Raw genomic sequence first — 10,000 nt, 5'->3', positions numbered from 1 at the left:
AACGTCTGGTCTTACACTTTGAGCCAATCGGTATGCAGAAGGCGGGAGAGGGGGGGAACTTAGCATGCTAACCATGCTAAGTTCGTCTTACAAAAATTATGCCAAAAAATAAAGTTTAAGATTAAAGATTGGGAATATGATTGATATAATACAGTTATGATGCATATCTGTATCCCACAGGTAACTGAAATACACTGAGATCATACAGGCCGCCGCCATGACGCCTGACTGCACGCGCTCTCCGTGTGTTCGTGTTCGCGCTAAATCGACGCTTTTTAACGCGTTTTTTTTTTTGGCTTGTTATTTACCCATTTTTCAGGTCGACCTCGAGCAGCTTCCCGTATCCGCTGAAGAAGCGCTGTATGTCCTTTTCGCGGACGTGGTAACTCAGACGGCCGATGTAGACGCGAGGCATGGCGGCAAAGCACGGTGTCCCCTCAGCGGCGCCGTTTGGTTGGCCGGCCGCGCATGCGCATATGTGCACGGCCGATGGAGGCGGAACCACGTGACTGCCGAGCAACCTGCAGAAATCATAATTCATCCATTTCGGATTTTATGAAACTGGTTTCTCACTTTAGGTTTAGTGTTTATTCCCAAAATGGAGATTTTTCAAAATATAAGCCTGAAAATTGCCTTGGTTTTACATCACTGTAAAGAACAGCAGTGAAATGAATGCTAACAGCACACACATTATTAAGGAAGTCCTAAAAGGCCATGCATTATATTATATTATTTCTTTCCTGTTAATGGGACATTAAAAAAAACACTAAATGCATTAAAACAATGTTTTTAAAAGACTAAACTTAACCAATTAATTATAAAGCATACTATGTACAGACGAGCACGTGTCCAGAATACAACGGTAAAATGTTTAATTATGTGTTAGCATTTTTCTCCTATAGAAAACTGTTAGGAAAAAACTTAACGTGGTACAATGCAATAAGACTTTTTAAGCAGGTATACACATTAATAACCAGGCACTGGTTGAGTTTAGTCTTATCACTTTAAGTCATTAAGTGTTTAAGAATGTACCACTCGTGATTATAACTTAATTACCCTGTGATCGTGGACGTGCAAACTTTCACAAAAAATGGTGATGATTTCCATCCATGACGTGGCCTCTAGAACATGCTCTTATACACAGAAAGATTTCATCACTGATCACGAGCAATGTTCAAGATCATGGATAATGTGTGTGAATGAACCCGCACCACTGCCACTAATGGTTCTGGATATTATCCATGATGATTTCATCATGTTCTAGAATATCAGTGAATATCAACAGTCTGCTACAACATGCTTAAGACCACAAGTTTACATGAACTGTTTACAACCTCAACAATGATGGAACTGTAAAACTAACAGAGAGATGAAGTCTTGGTCCGAAGCTAAAAACAGGTCATTAGTGATTATAACTAGAGCAGTTTCTGTGCTATGATGGAGCCTGAAACCCGACTGGAACCCTTTAAAGATGTTCTCTTGTAAGTAGGAACTGGGCAGAGACAATCTTTTCTAAAATCATATAAATGGGAGATTTGAAATGGGTCTGTAATTCGATAGCGTGTTTGGATCCAGATTAGGTTTTTTAATGAGTGGTTAATAACTGCTGAGTTGAGGGGTTTAGGGACATGACCTAACGGTAGTGAGGAGTTAATAATATTGAGAAGAGGCTCACCAGCTGTATGGAACACTTCCTTCAGTAGTTTAGTTGGAATGGGATCCAACAGACATGTTGTTGATTTGGTTTTGGTGATAAGATCATGCAGCTCCTCCTGTCCTGTACATGTAAAACAGTGTAGATGTGGAGTTGTAGGTGAGATTGTGTCAGGAGATGCTGTCAGAGGTTGGACCTCCACAATTGTTTTTCCTAATACTTTTAATATTTTTAGTGAAGAAATATAAAAAGTCGTCACTACTAAACTGTGATGGAACACATTTTTCAGATCCCTGGTTTGTAGTTAGTTTAGCTACAGTACTGAAAAGGAACCTGGGATTGTTTTTGTTATTTTTTTATGAGTTTGCTCAGGTGTTCAGTCCTGGCAGTGTTTAGTGCGTGTCTGTAGCTGAGCATACTGTCTTTATACACAATTCATCACAACTGACTTTCACTCTGTAATATTGGTGATTAGTTGTGAAGAGTCACTTGCAGGAGTCGACTCATGTGGATGAGAGCTGACACACACAAATGATTCATCTTTCTTTTTTTTTTTTACTTGTCAGGGCACCACACACACACACAAACACACACACACACACACACACACACACACACACACACACACACACACACACACACACAGTGTGAAAGCACAAAACCCAGAGGAAACTCACACAGACGCCGGAAGAACAGAAAGTTTTACGTCAGAGACTTTTATTAGCTTTGCATCTGCATCAGTTTCCATCTCAGAAGAAAAAAACCATTCATATGAAGGTTAAAGGAAGCTTTCGAACAGATCTTCATCAACCATAAATAAGACAAGATTGTAAAAAGCAGTTTGGTTGGAGGATCGTCATGTAATAGATTATGATGTAAAATAAAAAGAAATAAAGTGACACGGAAGGAAATTCTTTGCAGAAACGGATTTGTGAAGTTTCCTGTCTTTTCATTGCATAGGTATAAAACAGTCTTTTACTCACACACACTCATCAGCATGAGAAATGTTCAACACTCCCGAGTTATTATAGTGATCATGGTTTGCATTTATGGCATTTGGCAAACAAATGCAAATGAGGATTAGGGGCCTTGCTCAAGGGCCAAGCAGTGGCAGCTTGGTGGTACTGGGATTTGAACTTGTGACCTTCTGATCCAGAGTCTAATGCTTTAATCAATGAGATCCCACCCCCCAATATTGATTACAATGACCATGTGGGTAGTTTAGAGGAATTCACCAATAAATGTGTGATTGAATGCAGCAGAGTTCTGGATTCAAGTGTTATTATGGATTTGTTTTAATATAAATAATTCAGATTTTTATTTAAAAATTTTTTTTTTTCATGTTTAATATTTAGATTTATTTAAATGATTTGATGTATTTATTAAGTTATATCAATTAATTTGGGTTTCTAATTTATTTTAATTAAATTATTTTAAAATGATTTCGATTTTTTAATAAAAAAATTTATTAATTTAAATTCTGATTCTGTTAGAGTTGATTTGAGTCTGATTTTAGTGATTAATGATGATAAACGTCTGCTGATTTTCGGACCTGACAAATAAATTGAATATAATTTAGCACTGATAAAACACATTTCACCAGGAGGTCATAGGTTTGAATCCTGAAGATGTAGGAGGTGTGAACGGAGTGTGTTCGGGTTCTTACAACCTCCTCAATTACAATCATGTGGAGTGTTTACAGGATCGATTTCACCAACAAACGTGATTAAATGCACCAGAGATCCTGCGCGATCATGGGATTTAATTCACTTACGCTTTTTATATGGATTTACTTTCATTGTTTTATTTATTTAGGTTTTGATAAATTAATTTGAGTTTCATTAAAGCTAGTTAATTAAAATGCTTTAATTAATTTGGATTTATTTGAACTATTTTATTAATCTGTTAATTTTTTATAAATACATTTTTAGATTAAATCTTTTTATTCATTAAAATGTTTTATGATTCCTGTAAGTTACTGGAGGTCTGCTGATCGTTTTCGTTGGTAGCAAATAAATCAAATGTAAATTGGCGCTGATTAAACTCAAGTCACCAGAAGGTCATGAGTTTAAATCCCAAAGCTGTTACCACGACGAGCAAAATCAAGTTGTAGACTAACGGAAATGTTTTAATCCTGAAAAAAGTGCTTTTCTGTTCTTCCTCTTTATTCTCAAACAGGGAGATGTTTAATTAGCATTAATTAATCAAACATTAATTTATAATAAATGAGTAAAAAAAAAGAGAAGAAAAACAAGTGCATAGACTCAGGTAAGCTAGCGTATACGGTTTAAGTTAGCTTGCCATGCTAGTCCACTCACGAGCGCTAAAAGAAAATAATATATTTTTTATATATTTATAAAGAGTTTCTGTAACATGATATAATACATCAGACCTCCAAGATGCCATGAACACGTGACGGAATAATCCGGTTCAGGATAATCCGAATAAACATGCAGGTGTGAACACAATTTTCCGATCTGAGACATGAAGCGTATTACATGCAAAAAGTTCCCTACAATAGGTTACATCATAACACACACACACGCACACGCACACACACACACACACAGTAACTAGTTTTAGGTGCTTAATTTTATTTACACTAACGGAATAAAACGAGAATGAGTCGAATTCGCTCATTTGCATAATAACGCCTGATCAGACTTGGACCAATCAGAGCTGGTTTTGAGTCTCAGTGCAAAAGCATCCCATCCAATCCCAAGAACACAGAAAATTCTAAAGGGGTAAGAGATAAAGCACAGAGAGGAAGAGGAAGAGGAGAGCGGCGTGACGGCCAGGTGTGACCTCATACTGCACTTTAGAATAGAAAAAATAAAGTTGGCGATAAAATGAAAGTCGGAATTCCTAATCGGAAACACGAGGAAGACAAAACACACAGTAGACGTCAGAGTGACGAACAGCAAAAACTAAATGGGAAAAAAAAAACATTTTTAAATTTCTCTATACATTTTCCTTTTTGACAAAAAATGAAGTCTTTTAAATGATGCTTTCTAAATTGGATTCTTCTCTTTTGCAGCTCGTAACGATGATGTGGAATCTTTTGGTATTAAAATATTTTCTTGTCGATGTTTTTAATTGAATTTTTTCCCACTTGGAACGATAATTATTTTTTTTTACATTTTTTGATGGAAAATGTGTAACAATATTTTTACATTTTAAACTTGTTATGAAGGAAACAGTAACTACTCTGAAATGTTGTGATTTATTTTTGTGGGATTTTTAAAAAAATTTTTAATCTTAGGAATTTTTTATATTTAAAATTAATTTTATAATTTCTGTTCTGGGGAGAAAAAAAAAACAATGTTTGAATGTTTTTGTTTTGGAGCAGAAGTGCTGAAACACGTTCCTGATTAGAAACACGTGACGGGACGAGGGAGAGGAGCTTTATTTGAGCTTTATTCCCTAATATTTGGGATTAGCAGCGTTAGATGAGTTACGGATCGGGAGGAGAAAGTCGGAGAAGTGCAGATCGGAACGGATCGGACTCGTCTCTCAGTCCTTCAGCTTGCTCTCGATGAAATCCTGGATCTTGTTGACTTTCTCCTCCTGCTGATCCAGCAGGTCCAAGATCACCCCCATGGGAGTCTTCTTCAGCCCCACACCTTCGATCTTATTCTCCAGCTTGTTCTTCACGCTGCGCAGACGGAGCGAGGCGTGGATCAGGATCACTGCAGAGAGATGAAGAAGACAAGATTAACATTCATCTGCAACAAACAGGACTTTCTGCCTTTTAAATGTACATTTATTTATTTACTTGTTTGTTTACCAACATATTTCTGACCTAGCTTTAAAACAAAGACATGGGGGCGTGTCTAATTTACATATTCATTTTTTTTTAACATATTCATACTTTTTTCTGGGCATTAAGTAAAAAACATTAAACAACTGATCACTGATTAATATTATACAATTAAAGTTCATTAAATTGGTCTTTTATTTAAAACAGGTAATGAGGAGGCGGGACTCCACATTTTCTAAACAGATCTTCATGGAGCTGCTTTGTGCACAGGAGCACCGTCATGCTGGAACAGGTTTTGGGTCTCCTACTTCAAGTGAAGGCAAAATGTTATGCTCCTGCATCCAAAGACGTCTGATATGATTGTGTGTCTCCGACTATGTGGGAACAATTTGGGGAAGAACCACATATGGCTGGAAAAGTCTGGTGTCCCAATACTTTTGGCCATACAGTGTATGTGTATCCACAACGTACGTTAACAAATTCACAAAACAACAATAAACAAAGTTGTGGAATCCTGCAGTGTGTTTTCTCTTTAAACTCCCTGCATCCTAAAGAGAAACGACCGACACCTGAGAACTTCGTTTTAGGAGCCCCACCTTTAGGAGTGACAGAACAGGATGTTCAATCACCGTGATGGAATTTTAGACGGTTTGCAGACAAGAAAATAGAAACAAACAAACTGGTCCCTTTCCCAGATCCCAGACAGACTCGTCCCTTTCCCAGATCCCAGACAGACTCGTCCCTTTCCCAGATCCCAGACAGACTCGTCCCTTTCCCAGATCCCAGACAAACTGGTCCCTTTCCCAGATCCCAGACAAACTGGTCCCATTCCCAGATCCCAGACAAACTGATCCCTTTCCCAGATCCCAGACAAACTGATCCCTTTCCCAGATCCCAGACAAACTGGTCCCTTTCCCAGATCCCAGACAAACTGGTCCCTTTCCCAGATCCCAGACAAACTCGTCCCATTCCCAGATCCCAGACAAACTCGTCCCATTCCCAGATCCCAGACAAACTCGTCCCATTCCCAGATCCCAGACAAACTCGTCCCATTCCCAGATCCCAGACAAACTGGTCCCATTCCCAGATCCCAGACAAACTGGTCCCATTCCCAGATCCCAGACAAACTGGTCCCATTCCCAGATCCCAGACAAACTGGTCCCATTCCCAGATCCCAGACAAACTGGTCCCTTTCCCAGATCCCAGACAAACTGGTCCCTTTCCCAGATCCCAGACAAACTCGTCCCATTCCCAGATCCCAGACAAACTCGTCCCATTCCCAGATCCCAGACAAACTCGTCCCATTCCCAGATCCCAGACAAAAGATGTTTCTACTCACAGAGCAGCGGGAAAGTGATCCCGAATATGAACACCATCACGCCTCCACACAGGTACAGGAGGAAATAACTGGCCCCCAGAACGGCGATGACGAACAGAGATGGGTTCTTCTTCTTAAAGTTCTTGATCATCACCTTGTTCTCTCCGGCCCACACCGAGCCCATAAACACCAACGACACAACGACAGCACCCAGAATCATCCCGAGAGGGTTCATAAACCTGCAGCCAACAAGGAGAAGAATAACACACAGGGAATTATCTCTCTAACATATACAGTACAGTGTGTGTGTGTGTGTGTGTGTGTGTGTGTGTGTGTGTGTGTGCGCACTAATATCGTTTAGATCTGCAAACTTAAACACAATTTTGCGGTTCCTTTTTATCTGTCAGCTTCATTAGAACCTGAAAGGCTCGAAAGAACCCAAAGCTTTATAAAAGACGAATCTCCTACACTTTGGATGAAGGGTGCGCAAACTTTCACACCCTCTCAGGCCTATTGTGAGTTATATATAAACTGGAGGGTGACTCAGTGATTCCTGACAGCTGCCCTAACCACACACACACACACACACACACACACACACACACACAAAGAACCAGTCTTTACAAAAGTTGTATTTATGCTGTGACCTTCAGCAAGTCACAAAATAAATCTAAGCAAAAAAATCTAATAAAATTAAATAAGAATTTGATTTTTAAAAAATTTATTATAATTTAATAGAAATAATAAATGAATGTATTTGTATCTACTAAAAAAAGTAGTTTTTTGACATTATGAGCAATTCATTTATTAATTTAACAAAATTATATAATGCAAGTGAACTATTTTATTTAATTATATAAAGTGAAACATTCTTTACAGTTTCTTTGGGATGCTTTTGAGGACCAGAGCGATGAAGGAGAAGAAGGAGAAGGAGAAAAGAATCACGGGACACTGACGATACGTGTAAAATGAACACGAGAACCAGATCCAAGTGAAATGACCACATACCAGATACATAACACACGTGTTAGCAGATCGGATCAGATCAGACGTGGTTCCTCTGGAGTCTTCTGTCAGGTCTGATCATCACACTTAGCACAACACAACACACCACATGGCTATTACACAACCTACAACTGTCTATTCCTGGCCCCATGGAACTCTGAACACATTCTTCATGACCTTTTTCTTTTAGATTTTTTATTATATTTTTTTTTATAAATCATGGAGATGGAGGTTTAACATGGACGTGAATACGTCACAATATAAATACGTCACAATCAATCAAGAATTTATGATTTTAAAAAATACACGTGCATCTACAAAGCCACAAAAAACATCAAAAATTGTAAAAAAATATTATATAATATTAGAATTTTTAATGGCAAGATTTTAATTATAAACCACTTTAATAGTGATTGTATTCTGTGTTTATTAATATTATTGTTGTTGTTGTTGTTGTTGTTGTTGTTAGTATAGTATAAGGAAATGTTTATTGCATGTGTAGATTTTTGTTTTGATTTTTTTACACACACACACACACACACACACACACACACACACACACACACACACACAAACACACACACGTTAAGGACTGGTTCAGCATCATACGTACCCGACAAGGAGGAAAACAACAACCAGCACAACGAAATAATTTGTCTGATAATAAAGCAGGTTGCTGATCACCCGGTTATTCCATTTACTTAAATCCGACATGTCTGGTTTCGCAAATCTTTCTGTTCCGGGGAAGAAATCATCCCAGCGCCGGAGAGGCGCGAGCTCTATCCCTGCCGCCATGTTTGTGTTCACTACAGACGGGTGTGTATACGTTTTAACCGCATTCCAATCTAAACCCCGCCTCCTGAACAACCATTGGCTCTCAGACCACACGCTCAGGCAGTTTACCATTTTAATTGGGTAATAAATGTGTCAATCAGAATAACAGAGAGGGTGGGGTTAACCCCGCCCCATTTTGTAATGATTGGTTTGCTTCACTTCAAAGCGGTGACGCACAACCCGGAAATGCCAGTTTTAATGTCGGGAAAATAAATAAACAATTTAATTAAATAAATTATATATATATATATATATATATATATATATATATATATATATATATATATATATATATATATATATATATATGTGTGTGTGTGTGTGTGTGTGTGTGTGTGTGTGTGTGTGTGTGTGTGTGTGTGTGTGTGTGTGTGTGTGTGTGTGTGTGAGAGTATGTGTGTGTATATATTTCTATCTGCATGTCTTCTCTCAACGCATCCATAAACCTCCTCCTTGATCTTCCAAGTTCAAAAAAGTTATAACACTCTTAATATATTTATATATATATATATATATATAATACAAACATAAATCAAAAATTAAAATGTAAAAGATTGATCGTATATGAGGTGATTTTTGCTGATAGAGAAACAGAAAGAAAACAACAAACAAAAGAAAAAAAAGAAAGATTGAGATTTAAATCGAGTTTACTTTCATCAAGAGTTTATTATAATTATTTGTACGATGATATAATTATAACAGATGTGTATAAATATTACAATTAGTTTTTATGCATAATTCTTTAATTAATAATAATAATAAATTAGTATGCATTTTAAAACTACAAAGTTGAATTAACCAATGAATTCATTTCAATCATTTACATTTTAATTGATAAAAAAAAAAAATAAAACATCAAATTTTTGTGTTTATTATTTTTGGTTTATTATTTTTTCGTTCTTTTTTTAAAAAAATAATTAATAGATAATATTTTAACTTTATATTAACCAAATTATACAAAAATGAAACAATGGATCATTTTGATCAGCACTGTAACACGAGGCACTTTATTGAGGAAAGTATTAGTGAGTGTTTCTCCTGATGAACGTGTGAGGAGCATCACTGCATCAAAGCTCCAGTTCATGAACAATCCAGAGGAGACATCAGTGAGAAGATCTATATATTACTGTTCAGGTGTAGAAGAGCAGTGTGTGTGTTTAGGACGTTCAGTGTGTGCAGATTGGATATACGAGTATTGAAGATGAGCAACAGGATGGAGTTTATGCTTCATCAGTTTTTCACAGTTTCTAGTTAATACACTGCTGCTGCTCGTCCATGGCCTTCCTCCTCAGGTCCCGTAAAACACGCTGCAGGACACACGTCATTGTCTCATAGACGTCCTGACCATCGCCAACTTTCTCCATCTATTAAGATCAAATATATACAAATAAACACACTGCTGAGTAGAAATTACAGGTAAAAAATTATT

At 37.3% G+C, this 10,000-nt stretch overlaps 5 protein-coding genes across 9 annotated transcripts in view; 2 read left to right on the top strand and 3 right to left on the bottom strand.

The window, feature by feature from the left end:
• srsf6a (serine and arginine rich splicing factor 6a) overlaps positions 1 to 495 on the bottom strand; it is a 6,213-nt gene extending 5,718 nt beyond the window's left edge. Inside the window, exon 1 of the mRNA XM_083520955.1 lies at positions 309 to 495. Within this exon, the coding sequence (XP_083377081.1) occupies positions 309 to 415 (107 nt within the window). The 5' untranslated portion in view covers positions 416 to 495. The remainder of the gene's footprint in view (positions 1 to 308) is intronic.
• wnt7ab (wingless-type MMTV integration site family, member 7Ab) overlaps positions 1 to 10,000 on the top strand; it is a 91,719-nt gene that overhangs the window by 39,461 nt on the left and 42,258 nt on the right. The window lies entirely within an intron of this gene.
• arl6ip5b (ADP-ribosylation factor-like 6 interacting protein 5b) lies at positions 2,354 to 8,554 on the bottom strand. The gene is made up of 3 exons (XM_083521028.1): positions 8,351 to 8,554; positions 6,754 to 6,971; positions 2,354 to 5,343 (listed from the first exon to the last, which is right to left on the bottom strand). The coding sequence occupies exons 1-3, from the start codon at positions 8,530 to 8,532 to the stop codon at positions 5,168 to 5,170; spliced, it is 576 nt and encodes a 191-aa protein (XP_083377154.1). The 5' UTR covers positions 8,533 to 8,554; the 3' UTR covers positions 2,354 to 5,167.
• The window catches only part of LOC310715018 (uncharacterized protein), a gene marked incomplete at its 3' end in the record, with an annotated part of 54,143 nt that continues 49,794 nt past the window's right edge, over positions 5,652 to 10,000 (top strand). The window contains exon 1 of the mRNA XM_083521166.1: positions 5,652 to 5,706. The remainder of the gene's footprint in view (positions 5,707 to 10,000) is intronic.
• The window catches only part of ptpdc1b (protein tyrosine phosphatase domain containing 1b), an 8,165-nt gene continuing 7,657 nt past the window's right edge, over positions 9,493 to 10,000 (bottom strand). For all 5 annotated transcript variants that reach the window (XM_083520918.1, XM_083520917.1, XM_083520920.1 and 2 more), the window contains one exon: positions 9,493 to 9,935. In XM_083520918.1, coding sequence (XP_083377044.1) covers positions 9,819 to 9,935 — 117 coding nt within the window. In that variant the 3' untranslated portion in view covers positions 9,493 to 9,818. The remainder of the gene's footprint in view (positions 9,936 to 10,000) is intronic.

This window comes from Silurus aristotelis (genome assembly GCF_946808225.1).
Source record: "Silurus aristotelis genome assembly, chromosome: 19".
Lineage (NCBI taxonomy): Eukaryota > Metazoa > Chordata > Actinopteri > Siluriformes > Siluridae > Silurus > Silurus aristotelis.
This window is presented reverse-complemented; position numbering and strand designations above follow the sequence as displayed.

What these genes read in the sequence shown, in the direction of transcription:
- arl6ip5b (XM_083521028.1), bottom strand. Translation starts at nt 8,532, where the DNA reads ATGGCGGCAGGGATAGAGCTCGCGCCTCTCCGGCGCTGGGATGATTTC. An exon ending in GTTGTTTTCCTCCTTGTCGG is followed by an intron (nt 6,972 to 8,350) that starts GTACGTATGATG and finishes TGTTGGCTGCAG; the next exon opens with GTTTATGAACCCTCTCGGGA. An exon ending in GATCACTTTCCCGCTGCTCT is followed by an intron (nt 5,344 to 6,753) that starts GTGAGTAGAAAC and finishes ATCTCTCTGCAG; the next exon opens with TGATCCTGATCCACGCCTCG.